This window comes from Delphinus delphis, chromosome 13, assembly GCF_949987515.2.
Source record: "Delphinus delphis chromosome 13, mDelDel1.2, whole genome shotgun sequence".
Classification (NCBI taxonomy): domain Eukaryota; kingdom Metazoa; phylum Chordata; class Mammalia; order Artiodactyla; family Delphinidae; genus Delphinus; species Delphinus delphis.
The window spans coordinates 23,010,388-23,033,699 of NC_082695.1; the positions used below are offsets into that span (position 1 = coordinate 23,010,388).

At 58.1% G+C, this 23,312-nt stretch overlaps 2 protein-coding genes across 2 annotated transcripts; one reads left to right on the plus strand and one right to left on the minus strand.

Moving 5' to 3' along the window:
• The first annotated feature begins 16 nt into the window (after positions 1 to 16).
• Positions 17 to 14,307, plus strand: CCDC157 (coiled-coil domain containing 157). Its single transcript, XM_060028331.1, has 11 exons — positions 17 to 207; positions 5,607 to 5,865; positions 7,788 to 7,959; positions 8,660 to 9,305; positions 9,997 to 10,074; positions 10,428 to 10,618; positions 10,945 to 11,121; positions 11,290 to 11,458; positions 12,554 to 12,693; positions 13,145 to 13,233; positions 13,323 to 14,307. The coding sequence occupies exons 1-11, from the start codon at positions 162 to 164 to the stop codon at positions 13,570 to 13,572; spliced, it is 2,217 nt and encodes a 738-aa protein (XP_059884314.1). The 5' UTR covers positions 17 to 161; the 3' UTR covers positions 13,573 to 14,307.
• Positions 14,308 to 14,491: 184 nt separating this feature from the next.
• RNF215 (ring finger protein 215) lies at positions 14,492 to 21,294 on the minus strand. The gene is made up of 9 exons (XM_060028333.1): positions 20,945 to 21,294; positions 20,545 to 20,688; positions 19,990 to 20,061; positions 19,824 to 19,909; positions 19,245 to 19,401; positions 17,162 to 17,281; positions 16,941 to 17,084; positions 16,596 to 16,698; positions 14,492 to 16,506 (listed from the first exon to the last, which is right to left on the minus strand). Exons 1-9 carry the CDS (start codon positions 21,227 to 21,229, stop codon positions 16,484 to 16,486), a joined length of 1,134 nt encoding a protein of 377 aa, XP_059884316.1. The 5' UTR covers positions 21,230 to 21,294; the 3' UTR covers positions 14,492 to 16,483.
• Between the last annotated feature and the right edge of the window lie 2,018 nt (positions 21,295 to 23,312).

Here is a 23,312-nt window from a genome sequence, read left to right on the forward strand (position 1 = left end):
AGGGGGGCGAGGCTGACGCACTTCCGGGGCCGCCCCTTCTCCGTGACGTAAATTCCCGCCCCTCCCTCTCGATAGACGCCGTTGCCGTGGCAGCGGTCGGGGAGCCGGGATGCGTTTTGCCGGGGATCCCAGGAGCGGCAGGCGCGCCTAGGGGCAGTTTCATGAGCCGACCAGACACAGTGGCTGAGGCTGCGACGCCGGAGACTGGTGAGACGTTTTACATCTCCCGCCGACGCCCTCGCACGCACCCCACGGCCCCGGCCCCCCTACCCTTTACTCCACCAGAAGATTCCTCTCTCTCTTCGACCCCCGCCTTCCAAGGCCCCCGCTCTCTCCCATTGGCCTCCCACTTTGGCCAAAGCCCCGCCTCCCTATTCCCCCAGCCCCCTCTTTTGCTTTCAGGCCCACCTCTTTCAGACCCCCTTCCCAAATCTCAATCCCTAATTCCCACGGGTCCCTTTTCCCACGGGCCTGCCTTTTCCAGTTCCACCCCTGGCTTTCATAGTCCCCCCCTCAAACCCCGTAGACCAACTCAAATCAAGGCTTCCTCTTTAGGCTCCACCCCTCACTCCCGCAGGTTGGTCCCTGCGGACCACTTTCCCGCTCCGCAGCACACCTCGAATCCCGCCCTTTTCGCTTCACCTCCTGAGATCCTCTCCTCCCTTTCCCCTCTCTCCCAACTCCTGAACCCTGGCCTGGACTTCAATTTCTTCACCTGTGAAATGGGGGGTGGGGGAGGGGGGATAGGAAAAGATGCCCTCCCAAGTCTCCTCCCCGTCTCTCTTCCTCACATACACACCATAGCTGGTTTATGTCATTCTTATTATTATTGTTGAATTATAATGATAGTTAGGATTTATTGAACACGTACCATGAACCAGACCATGTGCCAAACACTACATGCATTCCATCATTTATTTCATATAGCAACTTACTTACAGGTGAGGACAGAGAGGTTCACATCCTCAGTTCACATGGTGGAGTGAGAATCCAAACCCAGCCCATTCTTCTCTATTAGTGCAGTTACTTACTCCTTTGTCTTCACTGGATTCCTTCAGTGTCCCCAGGGATCCAGGCAATTAGCACTCCTGAGTCAGAGACTGACACTGCCATTTAGATGGTTTTAGAGTTTCTAAAGTGTTTCCATGGGTGCACTGGCCAGGAGGGAGGCATAATCTTTACCTGAGGGGTAGGGTCCCAGCGGTCTCGAGAGAGAAGCGGGAGAAGAGAGGGAAAGGACTCGAATGTTAAACGGGAGTGCAGGAAAGGCTCCTTCACTTCTCTGCGAGTTAAAAGTCCACCTTGGGCTGAGGGGCCTGAGGAGAGGCAGAGTTACCTGCTGCTCCCACACCAGGGTAGTGGTGGCTCAATTAGTGCCAGCACTTGTGTGATCTCAGGAACAGTGCGGGGCTGGCAGCTTCAGGGAGAGGGTTCTACTCAGGACCCAGGAATTACAGAGAAAGCCTGTGTCAAATGTTCCTTCACTTGACACACACACACACACACACACACACACACACACACACACACGTGTTTCTCAAAACAGGCTTGTATCTGCAAATCCCCACTGTTCAGAAGAAACGACGTAGGGTAACCTCGGATGTTTTTCAATGTTGTGTTTCAGAATGTTTCAGTCGGTTTTTCTGTTTGTTTCTGCCTCATTCTTTGGGGACATAACACCTCATGGGTGGCAATATCTTATGAGAGGCCATCACTGAGGCAACATTTGTATGTGGGAAGTGGACCTGTGTGTGTGTGTGTGTATTGTGGGGACTCATCACCCCACCTGTGGGTGGAACTGTAGAGCTGACACACCAAGACTTGCCCCCTGCAGAGACCCTCAGACATAGATGGTGCTTCCTGGGGGACAGTGCTCTGTGTGCCCTGCTCTGTCCCTATCCCTGACACAATGCCCAACATGTAGAAGATACTCAGTCACCATCTGCTTAATGAACACAGGATCTGACCCCCTACCCCTGCACTGTCCAATATAATAGCCACCAGCCCATGTGGTGCTGTATATGAAAATGGTGGCTGGTCCAAATTGGGATGTGCTATAAGTGTCAAATAGACATTGGATTTTGAGACTTAATGCAAAAAAATAGACTTAATATTTTATATTGATTTAACATTGAAGAGATATTTTGGGTATATTAAGTTAAGTAATATGTTATTAAAATTAATTTACCTCTTTCTTTTTAGTTTTTTTAATGTGGCAAGTATAAAATTTTAAAACTCATACATGGCTTGCATTATATTTCTTTTGTCCAGTGCTGGCCTGAAGTAGTATGGCCTGAAGATGTAGGACTCAAGAGTCTCAGCTCCCTGAGTGATCTTAGGCTAGCCCCCTAACTTCCCAAAGCCTCAGTTTCCTCATCTGTTTAAAGGAGGTGGACTTGGGGACTTCCCTGGGGGTCTAGTGGTTAGGACTCTGCGCTTCCAATGCAGGGGGTGCGAGTTCAATCCCTGGTCAGGGAACTAAGATCCCACGTGCCGCGTGGTGCAGCCAAAAAATAAAAATAAATAAATAAAGAAGGTGGATTTGGAAAGTGGCCGACAGTAGGTCCTCTAGTCAGAGCCAGCGGTGCTCAGGCTCAAGGCTGGCAACCCCACCTGCCCTTTCCCTCGCCCCATCCTCCAGCCTGAAACAACCCCCTTCGTCTGGGACAGCCTCCTCCCTGCCCCCCACTCCCAGGAAGCCCTCCCTGAGTGCCCACTCCCTCACTCTCCCTACATCCAGTCCCAGGGACTGCAGAGCTGGACACGGGAAGCCAGGCACCTGGCTGAGCTTCTGACCCTGAGCCCGAAAGCCCGCAGGCAAGTCCAAGAGCTGGGGGCACTCAGACATCCAGCTCCACGGACAGGCACCTGTGCAGAGGTGAGGACAGGGCCCAGTCCTCTGGGAGGCCGGAGAGGCTGGCTTGCCCTCAGGAACCACCCTGGGGCCTCTGGGTTTCCCTGCACCTGTGGGCACAGGCAGGCCCTCGGGTCCCAGCCCAGGTGGCCAGGTCATACCGCAATGAACTAAAAAATGGTCTACGTGCTCTCAGGGAGACAGATTCCCAACTGCAAATAATGACTCAATGATTCCATGCCACTGTGGTGTGTACTGGGAGGGAAAAGCACAGGCTGCTTTGAGAATGTGTAACCGGGGACCTCACCAGCCCGGGGATCTGCGGGAGGCATCTTATTTAGACAGAGTATGGGGAGGAAGCATATTCTACGGGGGTGAGACGCCGAGGGGGTGAGACGCCGAGGTGCGAGGGGGTGCTGGGGAGGGGAGAGGGCGACCCTCAGGAAGGCTGGGGCAGTGGTCTGGGGGAGGTGGGGGGTGTGGAGCAGTGTTGATGGACAGAGGTGGCGGGTTCTCAGAGTGGGTGGGATGTGGAGCTAGCAGCACTGGGTGCCTGGATGTGGGGATAAAGGAAAGGGATTCGAGGAAGTGCCCAGGTGCTTCCAGTGAGGGTGCCATTTTCTGCAATGAGGAAGGTTGGGAGATGGAAACAGGTTGGAGGAAGAGAGGTTTCCCTGCCCGGCCTGGACTTCCTGGGGGCCTAAATCCTGCCCAAGCAGCCCCTACTGCAGGGTGGGGCTTTGGTGCAAGGAACTTTCTGCTGCTGAGAAAACCACAAAGGACAAGGGGCCCCCACTGCAGGGTGGGGAGGGACCAGGGCTCAGCATCCACAGGGCTGCTGGCTCTGACACCTGCTGTCAGAGGCCTGCGAAGAGCCACGGGAGGGGCCAGACCTTCTGAGTCAAGGGCCAGGGATGGTTCATCCAAATCACTGTCTTCAGATGTCCACACACGGCAAAGATGGAAGGGAAGCAATCTGTGCAGGCCTCAGGGGAGAAAAGGAAATATGGAAGGTAGACAGCAGCTCCAGACAAGGATGGTCTTTGCTGTTGTTACTGCTAGTAATAGTAATCACAGTAATAATAGTTACTATGGCTGCAGAACTTTTACTGGTGCCTTGCCCTGGACCGAGCACTTTTTTATTTTTTTTTGTTTTTTGCTGTGTTGGGTCTTCATCGCTGCCTGCGGGCTTTCTCTAGTTGTGGTGAGCAGGGGCTACTCTTTGTTGTGGTGCGCGGGCTTCTCATTGTGGTGGCTTCTCTTGTTGCGGCGCATGGGCTTCAGTAGTTGTGGCACGAGGGCTCAGTAGTTGTGGCTCACGGGCTCTAGAGTGCAGGCTCAGTAGTTGTGGCACACGGGCTTTGTTGCTGCGCAGCATGTGGGATCTTCCCAGACCAGGGAACCAACCTGTGTCCCCTGCATTGGCAGGTGGATTCTTAACCACTGCACCACCAGGGAAGTCCTGGACCAAGCACGTTACTTGCAGATACCACCTTGCCTGATGGGGGATGGTGTCCCCATCTTACAAGTGAGACAGCTGGAGCTCAGAGGGGTGCGGTGACTTGCCCATGACCACACAGCCAGAAAGGGGCAGGACTGGGACCCCTGTATCAACATATAATGGACCCCCGTCACTAGAATGATTAGGATAGCTATCCATACAAATTTTCAGGTGTTCCTCTCTTACACTTCAGGACTTGTTTTCCTCCCAAAGTCAAGGTATTTTAAATTTTCTTTGTGGATTCTTTTTCTTTTCTCCGTTCAATTACTAGTCGTTCATTTGTCAGTGAGCATCTGCAATAGGCCAGGCCCCAGGCTGCCATACTGGGGATACCACAGTGACTGAGGTGCGGTGAGGACCTGTCCTAGAGAGCAGAGGCCGTTCCTGCAGAGAGCAATCAGGGCCAAGATGGGGAAAGCCTAGAGGGAGTATCTAAGCCAGCCTGGAGGGTGCTCAGGGAAGGCTTCCTGGAGGAGGTGATGTCCGGGAACCCTGAAGGATGAGAGGAGTTAGGCAGGTGATGGGAATTGGATGGGGGAAGCATGACTCAGATGGAAGAGACAGATGGGCATGGATTCAGAAACGAGTGCCTGCACAGGAGCTGCTGCTTGTAGCTGATGGTATGTGGAGTGGAGGAGAGGGGAGGGGAGGGGAGGTGACGAGAGAGGACAAGGGGAGGGGTGTGCCTGGAGGTAGCCTTTCTCCCAAGGGCCAAAGTGAGTCCTGAGGGGTTGTTGGCCAGTGTGATGTGGTCAGATAGGCTTGGCCCAGGTCTCCATAGCAGAAGTGGATCAGATTCCAGTGGGCAGGCCTGTGGCCCAGCTGGAACTGCTGCTGCAGTCCAGGCAGGAGACGAGAGTGGCCAGGGGTGGTCCAGTGCTCCCCGTCATACTATAGCTACAACTGTCTTTTTGTTGTCAGTAGCCGGTCCAGTGCTTTGCTCAGGGAGGGAAGGACAGCAAGTACAACCTCATACACAGCTGTATCCACCCAGCACTCATCAGGGGCCAGGCACACACAGGTCCTCAGAGGGACTTGTGGACCGAGGAAATCAGTAGTGTGGGCGTGGGGTAGGGTGGATGAGAGGGAGGCTGGTGAGGTCACCCACAAACAGGTCCCAAAGGGGCCAGGGAACCGACTTCTCCCCAGGGTCGAGGTTGGATTTCAGCAGGTTTTCTGGGGTTTTCAGAAGCTTCCTCCAGCAGCAGCCACGTGGCTCTGGCTAACGGGGATCCTCTCTGTCCACCCCAGGAGCCACGAGGATGGCACACCTGCTGGGCAGCCAGGCCTGCATGGACAGCCTGCGCAGGGACCTCACCGACCTTCAGGGCACCATCGTGGACGTGTTCTCGCGTGCCGGGCCCGTGCACTTCCCCTCCTGGAAGTTCCCTGACCGCATGGCCTGTGACCTGGACATGGTGGCCCTGCTAGAGCACTACGACCACGTGCCAGGTGACCCCGAGTTCACGCAGCTGTCCCACGCTGTGCTGCTGGAGTTGGTCATCGACAGGTGAGAACCTGGACCAAACCTGGTCATCTCAAGATGCTGGCACCCACCCCATAAACCAGTAGCAGCCACAGGATCCGCTTCTGGCGGGGTGATGACATTGATGACAACAATCACCTTTGACTGAATACTGTCAGGGGCCAGCTTGGTTCAGGGCCCTCATAGCGATCTCATCTGTGTCACGCTGTGCTGTGTGTCTCTCTTTTTTTTTTTTTTTTTTTTTGCAGTATGTGGGCCTCTCACTGTTGCGGCCTCTCCCGCTGCGGAGCAGAGGCTCCGGACGCACAGGCTCAGCAGCCACGGCTCATGGGCCCAGCCGTTCCACGGCATGTGGGATCTTCCCGGACCGGGGCACGAACCCGCGTCCCCTGCATTGGCAGGCGGACTCTCAACCACTGCGCCATCAGGGAAGCCCCTGTGCCGTGTGTCTTATAGTCCACCTTCAGGGAGTTGCTGGCCACCCTGTTGGTCTCTGTGACACCACAGCTCTGACGGCTACTTCTCCAGCCACCGCCAGCTGCTTCCTTAGGGTTTCTGTGTGTCGAGGACACTACAGATGCTGCTCAGACTTTCCATCCCAGGCTGTTTTTCCTGTCCCTTCCATGTGTCACAGGGCCAGACACGGGATGTGCTTTTCCAAATCCTGGCCCTGCTGGGAAGGAGGCCAGTGGATTCCCCTGTAGCCCCACCACTTCTACACTGTCTTTCACATTAGCATGGTCATCAGCCTCCACTCCCTGGGGACCACAGCCCAGGCTCCATGTGCTCCAAACCCTGCATGCTAATGAAGTCACGGGGGCCAGACAGGCGGGGACCCCAGCAGTTTGGGGATGACCTGCCTGGAGACAATTAGAAGCCAGGGTAACCACTCAGAGGCCTGGAGGAGCCGACGGTGTGAAAGCACTACCTGGACCCTGTAGGGGGCTGAACATGTGTGAGCCCAGAACACACCTTCCTTCCTTGCTGTGCCCTCTGCTAGGAGTGCCCCGCCTACTCGTCCCTGTGCTGGCCGAGCCCGTCAGGGCCCGGATCAACAATCCGCCTTCTAGAAAGCTGGAGCTGACCCGCCTTCCCACCCCTCGCCTGGCCCGTCTGTCCAGGTCACTCTCCACCCTCCAGTGCTGCTCATTCATTGTCCCCATTCACAGAGGAGAACACCTTGGCCTAGAGAGGGGTATGGCCTGGAGCGGTCAGCAACCCTCCCCCAGGCCCTCTCTGCCCAAGGGCACAGTTGGTTTGGGATGACCCTCCTGCACCTGCAACAAGTTGAGGTCACTTATCTGCCCATATGTTTTGTAAACACAGTATCTCTTCTTTTAAAACAGCCTGATTCCCATGCAAATACCTACTTCTCTTCCCAACACCCCTTTTCCTTACAATTAGCCCCTGACTCAGGGTAGGATAGGGACCTGGCTCTCTCACTCTAGTCTCCGTTGTGGCAGAAGCAGCTCATCCCACAGGAGAACCCCCACCCCCAACTAGAATCAGGAAACTGCAGGGCACACTGCCCTGCACACTCACCCTGAGGCCGTGTGCAGCCTCCTCCGCTTTGGGAGTCTCAGCTGGGTCCTCTGCAAGGTGAAGGCTCTGAGCCACATGGTGGAAGGCAGCCACTTACCCAGCACTTTCTGAGGACTCTGGACACAACCAAGGCAAGGCCCAGCCTCCCAGAGCCTCCTAGTCCAGTGGGGAGCAGCCAGGCAGAAGTGCTGCCACCCAGGAGGTCCCGAAGGGGCCCCAAGCTTAGCCTTCAGGGAGGGCTTCCTGGAAGAAGTGGCTCTTGGGTCAGGCAGAGCGTATTCTGAGACGCTCCGAGTCCCTGACGCCCGGGCCGGTTCCCAGAGCAGGAGGCTGCCGGTCGTGTGGTGTGAGGGCACACTGGTGCTGGGCTCTGCCCCAGCCAACCTTGCCATCTCTGCCCACAGGCTCCTGCTGCTGCTTCAGAGCTGCGCGAGCTACTTGGAGAACCTCAGCGTGGAGCAGACGGTGCCCCCCGCCAGGGCTTCCAGGCCCTGCATGTCCGTGGGGCTCACGGTGCGGCGCTTCTGGAACAGCCTGCTGAGGCTGGTCATGCTCATTCGGCAGGTGGCCCCCCAGGTGGGTCAGCCACCCGCTTCCCCAAATGCAGTCACCCTCACATCAGTCCACCTGCCCCAGGCTCCTCGCACACCACATGTGCACCTCATCTGTCGCTGGCTCCACTCTGGAGCCCCCACTCAAGGCCCATGCAGCCTGGCAGTTCACAATGCAGGCCTTGGGGGTCATGTGTGGGCCATCTGGTTCTGCAGTTTACACTGTGGGGCTTTGGAAAAATCCTACCTAGTCTGAACCTCAGTTTGTTCATCTGTGCAGTGGGGGTGATAACAGTCCCTACCTCCCAGGGCATTGTTGGGGAATGGTGTTTGTATCGACCCCATTTGTTATGGGTTATTCCGTAACCCTCACAACCACCTGGTGGGCAGGACCACTGTCACCATAATGGGAAGGAAACTGAAACTGACAGTGGTTTCAGCAACACAAGAGCAGACAAGTCCACTAAGCAAGGGCCCAGTACCCGGCAGCTGTGTCTGTCACTGTATTACCCTCCCAGTGCCATGCATGTAACAGCATGGAGCCTGGGCTTGGTAAGCTGAGGCAGCAGAAAGGAGAAGGCATGCTCTCTCACTCACCTTGGTATCAGATATCATCTGAAGGTCTCAGCATCAGGAGTGGCTGCTGTCAGAGAAATCCCCAGAGAGCTGGTCACCTCCAGGGCCCATCTCCCTCACCTGCTTTCCCTTTCTCTTCCTGACTACAGAAAAGGGCAAACCAAGGGGAGACCCCCACCTCCAAGCCCACAGCCAAGGGCGAGCCAGCCAGGAGCCCTGAATTTGTGACCGCCAAGCTCATCAAGCCCACCTCACCAATGCCAAGCTTGCCCCAGACCTGCCAAGAGCTGGACAGACTCCCTGTCAGCATTTCCCTGCAGTGTCCAGCCAGAACGGCCGAAAACACCAGGAGTGTCCACTCCCAGACCATGGAGACAGCCCTGGTGCCCTGTGATGCATGCACCAGCGTCCAGGGCAGCCTGCAGGAGGTGGGCAAGATGGTCATCAGCCTGTGTCAGAGCCAGAACTTGCCCTCATCCTTAGGCCAGTTCCAGCATCTGGTGCAGGACAGCATGGGGCTCAGGCCGCTGCCGGCCACCACCATGGGCCACTGGGCGGCCGAGCAGAGCAAAGACCTGGCACGCCTCAGCAAGCACATGGGGGCCCTCACTCAGCTCATGGGGCCCCTCAGGGCCCAGCTGGAGGAGGCTAAGGGGCAGAAGGACAGACTGAGGAAGCAAGTGGGTGAGCTGGAGCAGGCCCTGCAGCAGGAGCAGGGGGCACAGCGGCGGCAGGCGGACGAGGCCGAGCAGCGCCTGGCCCAGTGGGAGCGCGACAGGCGGCAGCTGCTCGCAGGTCTGTGCCTGAGGCCGGACCCTCAGTGCCAGGCTCTGCCACAGCCTGAGCATGGGCTCCCCCGGGAGCAGACCCCGCAACAGGGCTGTGGGTGCTGGGAGTTGGTGTGGAAGAAACCTGGACTGGGAGTGGGCAGCAGACGCAGGGAAGGGGAAGCAGGGGAAAAGGGGTGTGCTCATCAAGCCGGTTACACTGTGGGCAACTGGAGCTTAATCCCACTGGGGAACGCAGGAGCCTGTGTAGAAGTCCGAGTCGTCCCACGAGAGGGGTGAGGGAGCGGCGGATTCATACACTCACTCCTGTCGGTCACCAAAGGGGACTCCTGGGAAGTTCATCCCCCAGGTAGCTCCAGCCAGCTGAGGCCCCTCTTTGGCTTCAGTAGAAGCCGTCAGGCAGAGATGCAGCTATTGCACTCACAGTGGGCCAGCTCCTGCTGAAGTTGTGAGGCCTGAGGGAGTTGGGCAAGTCACCCCCATGGAGGACACTGAAGCCCAGAGAGTCAGCCAGCCGACAGGAAGCAGAGTGGACAGGGACCCAGGCCTCCTGGCACCTCCCCAGAACTCCTCCCACAAGCCCAGGCACTCCTCCACCCTGGCTAGGGCTGCCACCATGCTGTGGGGTGCACTGGGCGTTAAGGCTGCAAGCCAGGCCCAAGAGAGCCTCTGAAGGGCGTCTCTCTCGGCTGCCATAGAAACAAGTGACCTCAAGACAAAGGTGTCCACCCTGGAGGGGGAGCTGAAGCAGCAGCGAGAGTCTACACGGGCCGTGGGTGAGGAGCCCTGCCATGGAGCCCTGTACTGTGTGCCATGTGCTCGGTGGCTGGACCAGCACTCTCTGTCTCCTGGGCTTTGGGGGCAAAGCTAAAGGGAACCACAGAGGAAGCTGGGTCTGAGAGGCCACACTGTTGGGTGATGCCACCTCCCACCCAGAGAGTACCTACTGTTTTCAGAACCCACCTCAGGCAGGGTTCAGAGCCCCATTTTGTGGCTGAGGACACTGAGGCCCAGAGATGTGCTGTGACCACTGCCCCCCTTCCCAGGTCTTGTCCTGGGTCAGAGGCAGTGCAGGAACTCCCCAGGGCTCCCCCGCTCTACCCCCTCCCCCGCCCGCTCAATCCTGCAGAGACGAAGGCCCAGGAGCTGCAAGAGGAGGCTGAGCACAGGGCGGAGGCTGAGAGGCAGGTGCAGCAGCTGGAAGAGCAGGTGCAGCTGCTGGCAGGGCGGCTGGACGGAGCCAGCCAGCAGATCCGCTGGGCCAGCACAGAGCTGGACAAGGAGAAGGTCCGTGTCGATAGCATGGTCCGCCACCAGGAGGTGAGGTCAGCGCCTGGTCTCCTGCAACGAAGGGGAGAGAAAGGGCTCCCCACTGACAGGGGGGAGACACTGGAGACCTAAGGAGAATTCCTGAGTGGCGACTGTGACTGGAAAGAAGTGGGGGCGAGGTCTCCAAGCTTGGGGGTCCTGGCCTTGCCAGGGTTGGGGTCTGCTCCCTTCTTCCCTCCACCCCTTCTACTGCACACATGTGCACAGACAGATGTAGCACAAGGGGGTGGGCTTGGATACAGCTGCCTCCTTTGTCCTGCGTGTCTGGGCCTGGCCCCATGGGCCTCATGGCCTCCCTCCTGCCCATCCCGGCTCAGTCCCTGCAGGCCAAACAGCGAGCCCTGCTACAGCAGCTGGACACCCTGGACCAGGAGCGTGAGGAGCTGAGGGGCAGTTTGGCTGAGGCCGAGGCCCAGCGGGTCCACGTGGAGAAGCAACTGCAGCACGTGCAGAGCGAGAGGGAGCAGGGGCAGTGCCAGCTCCGGGCCCAGCAGGTGTGAGCAGGCAGGGCGAGGGGGCAGGGGCGGTACTTCCCTTTCTCTGGAGGAACCTGCAGCCAGCTAAGCACCTGCGGGCCTGCCCCGTGCCTGGGGAGTGGAGGTGATGGGGTGTCCCCAGCAGGCTGGGAGCCGGTCCTCAGCTCTGAGCCTCCCCTGCCCCAGGAGCTGCTGCAGAGCCTGCAGCGAGAGAAGCAAGGCCTGGAGCAGGCAACAGCGGATCTGCAGCTGACCATCTCGGAGCGAGAACGTGAGCTCGTGGAGTTGAGGGAGCGGGAGAGGCTGCTGGTGGCCTTTCCGGACCTGCACAGGCCTGTGGAAGCCCAGATCCAAAGTAGGGGCCCGGGGTTGGTGCAGAGGGCACGCTGGGGCTGGGGGTGGGCAGCTGAGGGCTCATCAGGGCAGGACATGGGTCCACAGCAAGGGTGGCAGAGCCCCCCCCCCCACAGGTGCTCTGCGTGTTACCCACTCCTCTGTGTGGATGGGGACACAGAGGCCCAGTGGGGAGCTGACTGCTCAGGGTCACCCAGCCAAATCCAGACCCAGGTCTGGCTACCTGTGTAGCCTGTGCTCTTTACCACGTCACAGGCCAGTCCTTGCTCAGCTTCCATGTCCCCTGTCCTGGCATCTCCCCAAACTACACCATGGGGCCAGCTCCAGGGAAACAGCCCCAACTGTCCAGTGTCCATGGGAGTGCTAGGGACCCATCTCAGTGGAAGACTGACTGCCCGGCGGCCTGGGTTCTCGTCCCAACCCCTCCAGTCCCCTGAAGCTCTGGGGTGAATCCCCGTGCAGAGCTGTTGGGATGATCCACTGCAATCTAGCTTGTCATGATAAGTCATCACTTGTGAGTGCTGGGCCCTTGTGTCACCCTGTCAACCGCCCCGCGAGGCAGGTAGCAGCCGCTTGTGACAAACCAGGAAACTGATAACCAGAGCAGGCAGCACCTTGCCTGGGTTCAGAGTCAGGGGGAGCATCTGTCCCCCCAGCAGTGGGAAAGAACATCCTTGCTGAATTCCTGAGACTCATATCCAAGAGCTGGCTGTGGCTTTGAACGAGTCACTGTCTCCCAGGCCCTCCGGAAACAGGTGGCCTTGGAAGAGCTTCACTTTCTTACCTATGTGCAAAATTTTTGGTGAGCTCCAGGTCCCCCTCAGCTCTCAAATTCTGCAAGGCTTTGGTCACCTCCCAGCAGGCAGGGGAGTAGGGAGTGCAGGGGGAGGGGGGGAACAAGGCCTCAGGAGAAAAAAGATGAGGTGGGAGGTCCAGTATGCTGACCCCACCCACCTGCAGGGCCACCGGCAGGGGACCCTAGGCACGGGGACCCTAGGCATGTACCGGCTGGCGTGTCTGCCCTCTGAGGTCCTGTCTCGTTGGGCACAAGAGGCAGACCTGATGGGGTGGGGTGCCAGAAAGTGGGTCTCCACAGGCTCTGGCAACGTCACGGACGACATGGAGAGGCAGGTGCAGGCCAACGACATCCGTATCCGGGTCCTACAGGAGGAGAACAGGCGGCTGCGATCCATGCTGTCTAAGATCCGGGAGGTGGCCCAGCAGGGGGCCCTCAAGGTGGGCAGCATGGCTCCCCCACCTGAAAGGGGCCGGCCCTTGGGGACTTGGAAGAGGCCCCCAACCCAGCAGAGGTCTTCAGCTTCCCCCAGGGACTCTGCCATCAGCCCAGCTCATTGCACATGGGGCTCTCAGGTGGCTTTAAGCTGTGCTTTTGTGAACCATCTGCCACGATTCAGGAAGGCATGAGGATGTTACCGTGCCTTCTAGCTCCAAATCCCCCCTCTAGCCCTTTGAACCTTTATTTCAAGTGCACCAGGAGCCTTATGAGAAAGCAAACCTTCCCACCCTTACCACGGCTAAGGACAGGTCCTGGAAGGCTTTCCAAACTCTGCCCCTCAGAGGAAGGGGCCATGGCGACAGGTTCAGGCCCTCCCGCCTCCTCTATGACACCCTCTCTGTTCGCTGCAGAGGGGATCCTGGGCCTTTCTGAGCTTGGTTTTCTTTGCAGCTGATCCCACAGGACCAGCTCTGGGCCCCTCCCAGCAAGGGAATCCACAGAGCAGCGCCCCCAGCCCAGGCCCAGAGAGCATCTCCAGGGTGAGTGAGGCTTTGTCAGAGGTGGGGCATGTGGGGGTGGGGTGGTCCCCCTCGCTCACAGGGGATCTTGCCGTCTGATCCTCCCTCAGGCCCCTGGGCAGGCAGCACTCACCTGGCAGCAGGACGGCCAGTGCGGGCAGGACCCCACCGGGCCAGCCCCAGGCCTCCCCGCCTCAGCAGCCCTGCAGTCGACCCAGCAAGTCCTCCCTAGAGGATGTGACCCACTCGACCACCTGTGCCCAGAACCCCATCCGGGCCTTGGCCAGGCTGAGAAGGAGACTGTCACCAAGCCGGGGCCAGGCCAGCCCTGCATACCAGCCCCAGGAGCGGCCCACGTAGCCTGCAGTGGGGTGGGGCTGGAGGGCGGGAAGCTGGCAACCCACCCCATGTAATAAAGCCCAGGCCATCTGCTCACAGCGACCTTGGCCTCACCACACTGGCTCAGCAGAGCAAGAGTCCTTCCTTCCCTGTCCTGAGTCCCCAGCCATGTGGGTCATTGGCCAGCAGAGGTCTGGCACACTGTGCACCCTCAGTAAATGGGAGCTTCCTGCCTCCCTCCTGACAGGGACAGTGGAGGAAGAGGACACACTGAGGGCAGAAAGAAGCTTCTAGCACCTGGGCGATGTGAAAGGCAGTCTTTTGATCCTCACTGCAAAGACTAAGGGGTAACATGGACTCAGTGACCCCCACCAATAAAGAGCAGGGTCAGGGTAGGGGGTGCGCAGGGGAAGGAGAGCAGCCGCCACGGTGGGCCCAGTGAGGACACCTGAGGCAAGGAAGGAGTCAGAGGCCAGGGTTCTGGCTCAGGCTCACAAAGGCAGGCAGGGACCACCCAGCTGTGAACCTGGGCATGGGGACATTAAGGATCCAAGAAAATCAGCCCCCCTTTCACTGCGGAACGCCTCACCTTCAGGAAACACAAGTCAGAAAGGGTTTCTCTAAATCCAGGAGGCTGGACCCCCAGGCCACTGAAGGCAGGGCAAGGCTTCACCCAGCCAGAGAGCGGGACACCCCAAGCCAGCCCTGGCTTTCCCAGGCCGTCCCTTGGGGTCAGGGCACTGATGCCGCCAGGCACACCAGGCCTGCAGTAGTCCAGTTTTCCTCACGAAGCCTCCAGCCTGTCCTGAGCTACCCCGCCTGTGAAGGACAGGCACTAAGACCTTGCTGAGGAGTTCTGGGTGTGGGGGTGGGATGGGGGATGCTCTCGGCTTTCTATGACAGTTTTCCCTGGTCAGGAGGCCAACAAGTAGAGCACCTCAGTTTACAGAGAAAAGTCAAGAAGAGCTGTGTACGTAGCTGAACTGGCATGGCCACAGGCTGCCCAACTCTTGCTTCTGTGGAGCCCGGGGGCTCGCTGAGGGAGCCTGGGCTGTCTGGACTGGGCCCCTCCCAGGTGAGAGCCAGCCCTCAGGTGTGCTCCCTGAGGCAGGGGGCCCAGGCCCAAGTGCAGGGGGAGGACCTGTCACAGCCTGGCTCCTCTCTGCATCCACTCAGTAGCTCACAGGTCTGTAGGTCAGACGTCCGGGCCCTGTGTGGGTGGTTTCTCTGCTCAGGGCCTTACAAGGCTGAAATCAAAGCATCTGCCAGGGGCTTCCCTGGTGGCGCAGTGGTTAAGAATCCGCCTGCCAATGCAGAGGACACGGGTTCGAGCCCTGGTCCGGGAAGATCCCACATGCCGTGGAGCAACTAAGCCCGTGTGCCACAACTACTGAGCCTGTGCTCTGGAGCCCAAGAGCCATAACTACTGATCCTGCATGCCACAACTACTGAAGCCTGCACACCTAGAGCCCGTGCTCCATAACGAGAAGCCACCGCAGTGAGGAGCCCGCGCACCACAACCAAGAGTAGCCCCCGCTCGCCGCAATTACAGAAAGCCCGCGCACAGCAACAAAGACCCAACGCAGCCAAAAATAAAAAATAAATAAAATAAAAAAAGCATCTGCCTTTCTTTTGCAAGGGTGTGGGGCAGAATCCAGGCTCATTCTGATTGTGGGCAGAATTCTGGTTCTTGCAGCTGTCGAACTGATGTCCATTTCCTTGCTGGTCGCTGTCGGGGCTACTCTGGGCTCTGAGAGGCCATCCAGCTTCTTGCCACATGGCCCCTCCATCTTCAAGTCGGCAACAGAGAATTTCTCAGGCATTGAATCCCCTCCATGGTTCAAATTTCTGAATTCCTCTCCTTCCAGCAGCTGGAGAAAACTCTACTTTTAATGGGCTCACGTGGTTAGGTCAGGCCCACTTGGATGCTTTCCCATATTAAGGTCAACTGTGCCATAAAGCAACCTAATCATGGGAGTAAAATCCATCAGCGTCATAGTGCCAGGATCACATAAGGCGTGTCCATGAGGGCTGGGGGAATGTTGGGGGCCATTTTAGAATCTGCCTCCCATGGGCAGTAGACTCCAGGGCAACTTGTTTATCTTAAAACATCCACACAAATTTTACATCTTATGTTAAAATATATCCATGTTTAATATTAAATCTCCCGTACCCCAAATCTAAAAAAACGGATGCCCCTGTAAGATGTACCACATTTATCCTGTGGCTTCAAGTATCCTGGTCAGCAACCTGTAACCCCACGGAGAAGCACAGGACTAGATGGTTTCTAAGGCCTCTGGTCCCAGCCAGGCCCCAGAAGGGAGCCCAGCTGGACAGGCCATGGGACCTGCAGCTGCCGGTACCCAAGGACCGAGGGTTAGCAGGCAATGGAAGGGCCGCTAGGTTTAACATCATAGCCTTCAAGATGTGTCATGGAACATGGTCAGGTTAGAGTGCCCCCAAGGCCAGATAGCTCCTCTCCCAACCCACCCCCAATAAATAAGCACAAAACCTGGCCACTGCAGCCTCAGGCCCCAGGGATGCCCTGACAGGCAGGTCAGAGAGCTCCCAGAGCCCTGGGAACAGCAGCACTGCCCACACCTTCTTCCCCAGGTCCCTGGCCAGAGTCCTGGGAGCTGTCTGAGTGGAAGGCAGGCACACCCCAGGATGGCAGAGAAAGGCCCCAAAGCAGCCTCTCTTCCTGCTGGGTCTGGGCCCTGCATCCTCAGCCTGGGGGCTGTGGTCCCTCCATCCCAGTGTGGATGTGGTGGGCACCTTGCCCCTCAGCAGGGGAGGCCCCTATCCCTCCTTCCACCCATAGGGTTTTCTGTCCTGTTCCCCCTGCCGTCTTGTTTCAGGCACCCAGGGCCCAGGGCCAGGATGCAGATGGAGGGATGCAGAGATCCCACATGCAGAGATCCAGCTGGGGCAGCTAATCATCTGAGTAGCGGTTCCCTGAAGGAGAGGAGAAAAAATATCAGGGAGGGAGGTGTCAGGTGGGAACCAGGTGGAGATGGTCAAGGGCCCCCACCCTTGGTGCTCACCTAGGACGTTGAATTTGCACAGCGGGCAGGTCTGCTGGATCATCAGCCAGGGGTCCACACAGTCTCGGTGAAACTCATGCTTACAGGGCAGCACCCGGAGCCACTGCAGGGTCGGGGAGATGGCTCAGGCCACAGGCATAGGCCTCCAGTGGGGGTAGCAGGCCCCACGCCCACACCTGAGCTGGGGAACTGAAACCCCTGTGACCTGCCCCACCCCCATGCTGCTTTCCATAGCTCTGGTGGGGCTGGGTGAAGGCCTGGTTGGGGTACTTCTCAGGTCTCTTGGGAGCAGGGTAGGGGGCATCACGTGTCAGCCAAAGGCTGGCCTCTGCCCAGGGCACTAACTTGCTTGTTGCAGAAATAGTCCAGACACACGGCGCAGGTCTCAGCACCAGGCTCCGGGGGGTCCAGTGCCGCCCGGCCCAGCCGGCAACGCCGGGTCTTGAGGGACGCCAGCCTCTGCACCACCTGGCGCTTGAGCAGGTCCACCTGTGGGGTAAGGGCACACAGTTCCCGAGGGCTGGGGACACCAGGGCTCCCGAGGGCCCCCGAGGGCTGGCTCCCACCTGGCCTCGGGGCTCCTGCTGGCTCTGCCGGGATGCCTGCCGCTGAGCTTGGACCACGAGGCCTGTGCACAGGAGCATGGCCACCAGCAGGATGGTGTTCCACAGCTGTTGCAGGGGCTTCTGGGGAGAAGAGCAGGGTGTCAGGGGCACTGGAGCCACCCCACCCTCTTTACCCAGTAAATCCACCCCAAGGACCAGGCAGATGAGGTCCATGGGCACCATGACCCCGGAGGCGCCAGGCTTCCTCTTCTGAAGCTGATGTCCCCCGCCCCTGCCCCGTGCTCTCTCAGGGGCTGCCCCAGATTCACCCTACATCAGTGCTCAGCCCAGGCCAATCCTGGGCAACAAACCTGGTGTTTGTGCACTCACAGAAGCATCTACTTACTGGCAGCCTCACAGACTCCCCAGCCCAGGACCCCCATCCCTACCCAGCACTCCTCCTGGTCTGCTTTCCTGGCTGCCATCACCCACCCACCCACGCCCATCCAGGCTGAGCATTCACAGCCTGAGAGGGCGCTAGTCCCTAGGCCCTGTCTCCTCACTCCCTAGAGGCCCCGCACGCCCCTCCTCTTCTCCCCACTCTGCTGCTCTTCAGGTGCCCTGCTCAGGCCTCACCCGCCCAGGTCCCACCCACAGTCACAGGGATCTCACCTGCAAACCCGATTACACAGCACCCCTACTTGACCCTTCCCTCTGATGCTCCCCTCCCACCTCCTCCACATTCCCCATCCTCAGGAGGAAACCCAAACTCTTCTACCAGGGGGCCCTCAAGGCCCTTGATCTCCACCCCTCCCCCCTCCCCCATCCCATGCTCCTTGCCCCTCCCACGTCTGTGCCTTTCCACACTGTTCCAGGTCTTGGGAACTAATGCTCTTCTTCCACGCTCCCTCCCTTGGCTTATGGCTTTGGACACCTCTTGCTCTGGAAGCTCTCCCTGACCAACCCTGCCAGGCAAATGTTCCCCCCTCACCTCCCCTGCCACCCTCCTCATACCCACTCTGCCCTCAGCGGTCCTCCAGCTCCCGCTGGTGGGAGGGAACCACGTCTGAGGTACCTCACTTCGCCTTTGAGAGGCCCCCAGGGGGACACACTGACCTAGACTGAACTGCCACCAAATCCAGTGCGGCAGACAGGCTGTGACCACTCAAGAGCTGGCTCAGGAGGTGACACAGCGGAGGAAACAAGACCCAGCCGCTAACCCACCAGCACACGGGCCTGCGGACGTGTCACAACTAATAAATGCATTCGTTTAAAAGTTTTCTGCCTTGGGCTTCCCTGGAGGCGCAGTGGTTGAGAGTCCGCCTGCCAATGCAGGGGACATGGGTTCGTGCCCCGGTCCGGGAAGATCCCACGTGCCGCAGAGCGGCTGGGCCCGTGAGCCACGGCCGCTGGGCCTGCGCGTCCGGAGCCTGTGCTCCGCAACGGGAGAGGCCACAACAGTGAGAGGCCCGCGTACAGCAAAAAAAAAAAAAAAAAAAAAAAACTTTTCTGCCACCATGTTCTTCCCCAGCCAATGCTGAAGTTCAACTGCCAACACGTGGTGGGAGAGGGGCTGAGAAATGATTTGATGGGCAAGGTTGGGTGTTGTTAGGGTCATAAGATGTTGCTTTGGTTCAGGGTGGAAGCACTCTGGGGGCCACTGCCAAGAGGGGTCTGTGAGCCCCAGCTTCACACTCTGTCCCACCCTCGCCCCCTGGCTTGTGTCCGCGTCCCCTTTCGTCCATGGAGAGATGGTGACACCTGCTCAGGAAGCTCTCCCGAAGCCCCTAGGCTGAGCTCAGGCGCCTTCACCATGCCTGGAGGGCCATGCCCCTCACCAGCTCAGTAATCACCCCAACAGGTGACAGTGTCTCTGGCCTAGTTCCTCCCCTGATAGGGCCGCATGAGCCCAGGGCTGGAGCTGCCCTGTCCTCATACCCCCTGCCATGCTGAGCCAGGCTGACACGTGGCAGGACTCGCACGACCTTTACACTGTAAGCTCTCTGGGGCAGAACCTGGAGCTCTGTGCTTTGGAGCGGCCAGTGAGTTCTGGGTGGGCCGAGGGTGTGGCTGGCCTGGAGCGCTCCTCTCTCCAGGCACTCACCTGCTCCTGGGCCCGACTGCCTCCCAGGCACACCAAGTCCTGCCATCCTCCGTAGCTGTCCTTGGAGAGGCCACAGGTGGTCCACAGGGTCAGCTTCCACTCGATGTTGGCCGACAGGGACTCTCCGCTGGTGATCTCAGCTGTGGCCTGGGTCCTCCTGAGAGGGGAGGCCAAAGGGGCCAGACAGAAGGGCTCTTGCGAGGAGAGGCCCGGACCCACTCACCCCAGCCTTGTGGGAAAAGGATACCCCTGAGTATCACCCCACAGCCCTTCTGCTTTGGCCCCCACGCCTTTCCCAGCCAGTGGTTTTTCTAGTTCTCATAACAGCCGGCCAAGGAGGCTCTCAAGCACAGGGAAGAGTCAATCAGGAATCTGGCTTCCTCCTTACTGGAGCCAATCACCTCCACCTATAGAGCCCATAGAATCATCTCCTTCTAGTCCTCTCACCCGTTTTTCAGACTAGGAGGCTACAGTCTCAGACTAACAGGGAAGGCCGTGGTCCCAGGACCCCTGAGCCCACGACAAAGCCAAGGACCCTAGCACCCAAGCCCAGTCCTTTGAGCCCAAACCCCAACTCACTGCAGCAGTGCCTCCAACAGCTTGGTGACATTGGAAGAATAATGGAGGACAATCACTGGCCTGAACAGAAGTTGGGATATGTCCAGCTGTAGGGGGACAGGGAGGTCAGCCAGGCCGGGTCACCCATTCCCCAGCCTATGTGCCCCAAAAGCCTGATCCGGTTTACCTCTCGGACCACGTTGTGGTTCAAGATGAGGAGAAGCAAGGCAGAGGCTCCCAGGAAGAGCGCCCTCCGCATCTGCAGGACAGAGGCAGAGGCTAGCACACACCCTGCCCACACACCTGTCTCACCACCTGTGGTCACAGTTGTTCTCAGCTCCTGGCTCTGCGGTTAGCATTTCCTCTGGACAGATCAGCTATAAGCTCCCTGAGATCAAGGGCAAAAACCCTTATTCCTCTCACCTTCCCCCCAGATGCTCTGTGGGACCCAAATAATACTGTGCTTTCCCTGGTCCAAGCAGGGCAGGCTTGCCCACCGACCCCCAGCAGGAACTCCCCACTGTATACTCTCAGAGTCTGGTTGAGCTTCCTGACTCTCTCTAGCCTCCTCCCACCTCTCTGCTGCCAACCACACTGACTCCAGTCTACCCCTGGGGTCCCTTGCCCCAGCCAGGCCCAGGGCTTCTCTGGAAGCTCCTTAGGGGCCCACCTGGTAGTCTGGCTCTAGCAGTTGCCTTGAAAACCCTTCCTCCAGCCCCCTTTCCACATACACCCCCTGCACCTGCTGAACCAGAGCCTTAGGATAGGCCTGTGGGCCGCTGTCCTGACTCTCCTGGTGAACCTGGGCCTCCTGCTCCTTGCCCACGTATGCCACTGCAATCCAGCCTTCTACGGGCACCTCCTGCTCAGCATCCACGATGTCCATCTGTGGGGCAAGGGGCCATGGTAGAAGGAGGAGGGGGAGGAAGGGGGATCGGTCACACAAGCGATGCAAGGCCAGGGTTTGGGAATGAGTCTGGAGGGGAGGGCATCTGATCTCAGGTTCTGGAAGCCGGAATGCTGGGGACCTGGGCAGCCTGGGGAAGGGGCGCTGGGCTGACAGGGCTTGGTCCAGGATGAAGGCTGGATCTGGGTGCAGGGTCTACGGCGGGGCGGGGGCCATATGGCTCAGCGGCGCTCACCAGCAGCAGACGGCCACCTAGAGGGAGCGCCGGGTCGGCCTCGGGGCCAATCCTGACGCCCTCCAGCAACAGAGCGTCCTCCCGCGGCAGCCTCACGTCCACCCGCACGGCGCGGGCCGCCCCCCGCCCCGCCCTAGCAGTGGGCTCGCTGCCGTCCGCCGCGGCCCCGGGCCCCGCCAGGCCCAGCCAGAATGGCAGCAGGGGCAACAGCAGCAGCAGTGGCGACGGCGGCGGCGGAGGAGGCGGCGGCGGCGACCTCGGCGTGGGGCGAGCAGCGGGGCCCATGGCCGGACACAGGAGCGCCGGGGGTCCTGGGTGCGTGGGGAAGCGGAGGGAGCCAGGCCGCAGCCGGACGGGGCGGGACGCCGGGAGGGGCGGGGGCGGGGGCGTGGCCGGACGGGGAGGAGCGCCGGGAGGCGGGGTGGGCTCGCGGCGGCTCCCGCGCCCAGACCCGGCCGCGCGCGCCCCCTGGTGGCCGTGGAGAACACAGGCGCCGGCGGTCAGCGGGGCTGCAGCCGGGCGGAGCCCAGGTCAACTGGCAGAGGTGGGAAGTCAGAGGAGGCGCTCCCAGCTTTTGGTTGTCAGACGGCGGAGACCAGAGGAAGGGAGACCGACGGAGATAGTTGGAAGATAGTTGGCGACCTGGGGAGCCGGAGGCACGATCGGGGCCCCAGAAGGGCAGCAACGAGGAACTTCTGGGGGTCTGGACGCTAGCCCTTGCTCTGGAGCCGCCTGATGGTCACACGGTTGGCCTGGTTCTCCATTTCTCCACCAGACTGAACTCCAGAGACTGGCCTGACAGGTGTTCCGGGGGTGGGGAGGGGCGAGATTGAGGCAAGGGTCCTGGAGGGGCAGAGAGAGGGGCCAGGGACCCCCAGCTAACACAGTTCCACAGTGGGGCCCAGAGGCTGGGTCTTCAGGCCTTGAAACGGGCACGATAGAAGACCAGCACTGCCTCACCCCCAACAAGTCATGTCTGATGCCCACCGGAATGTGAAAGTTCCATGGACGGTCCTAAAATTCATCCTTCTCTCCCAGGGGTTGCTGCTGCTGGGAGCTGGCTCAGTCTGAAAACTTAAAAAAAAATTGTATCGTGATAAAAGGGCAAAGGCCTGAGGAGCCATGACACTCTTTCCCCCAATATTTTATTATGAAAAATTTCAAGCATGCATAAAAATGGAAAGAATTTTACAGGGAACACTTGGATAACCACCAACGTTGAACTATCAAGATGCTCCTGAAGAATAAGATGGAGAGAATAAGACAGTCTGATACCAGCCTGAAGTCAGACAAATAGGGCATCAAACGCAGAAGCCAGAAACTGACCCTCACACAAAAGCATGGCTGTGTACGAAGAAGCGTTGCATTTGAGGAGAGGGGAGGAGGCAGTAGGATGGACTGTTTGATAAATTGTGCTAAGGGAATGGGTTACCATAAGGAAAATAAATGGTATTAGACTCCTACTGCACATCATACACAATCAATTCCATGTGGATTAAAGACCTAAATATGAAAAGTAATACCCTAAACATTTTTAGAAAAAAAACATAGGAGAATATCTTGGTTACTTCAAGGTCAAGAGAGATTTTTTTTTTCTTACAACTTTATGGAGATATAATTGACATACAGCACTGTATAAGTTTAAAGGGCTACAGCATCATGATTTGACTTACGTACATTATGAAATTATCATAAGTTTAGTGAACATCCATCGTCTCAGATAGATACAAAATTAAAGAAATGGAGGACTTCCCTGGTGGCATAGTGGTTAAGAATCTGCCGAGACCGCTAGGGAGGGTGTCCCTCCCCAATTACATCCCACACTGGTGAACTGAACTTTGTGTTTCTCATTTGCCTGATATTTTTAGAGTTTTGTTACAAGTGAATGCATTCATTAAAAGTACAGACAGTCCTCCGGTTTCTTTTGCTATTGAGATGAGTTTCACACAACATAAAATGAATCATTTTAAAGTCAGAAAATCAGTGGTATTGAGTACATTCACAACGCTGGGCAACCAGCACCTCTATCCAGTTCCCAAACATTTTCGTCACCCCAGAAGGAAACCCCGTACCTGTGAAGCAGTCATTTGTTATTTCCCCTTCTCCTCAGCCACCGATCTGCTTTCCATCTCTATGGATTTACCTATTCTGGACACATCATACAATAATACATGGCCTTTTGTGTATGGCTACTTTCACTTAGCATAATGTTTTCAAGATTCATCCATGTTGTCATGGATGTCGGCACCTCATTCCTATTTATGACGAAATAATATTCCAGCTTATGGACATATCAAAATTTGTTTACCCATTTATCCACTGATGGACATTTTGGTTGCAAAACTGTGGGTAATGAGTCAAATCCATT

Excerpts from the sequence above, each read along its gene's own strand:
- RNF215 (XM_060028333.1), bottom strand. The coding sequence starts at position 21,229 with ATGGGCCCCGCTGCTCGCCCCACGCCGAGGTCGCCGCCGCCGCCTCCT. Across the intron at positions 17,282-19,244 it reads GCAGTCGGGCCCAGGAGCAG|AAGCCCCTGCAACAGCTGTG; the intron begins GTGAGTGCCTGG and ends TCTTCTCCCCAG. Across the intron at positions 16,507-16,595 it reads GTGCAAATTCAACGTCCTAG|GGAACCGCTACTCAGATGAT; the intron begins GTGAGCACCAAG and ends CCTCTCCTTCAG.
- CCDC157 (XM_060028331.1), top strand. The coding sequence starts at position 162 with ATGAGCCGACCAGACACAGTGGCTGAGGCTGCGACGCCGGAGACTG. Across the intron at positions 208-5,606 it reads GGCTGCGACGCCGGAGACTG|GAGCCACGAGGATGGCACAC; the intron begins GTGAGACGTTTT and ends TGTCCACCCCAG. Across the intron at positions 5,866-7,787 it reads CTGGAGTTGGTCATCGACAG|GCTCCTGCTGCTGCTTCAGA; the intron begins GTGAGAACCTGG and ends CTCTGCCCACAG.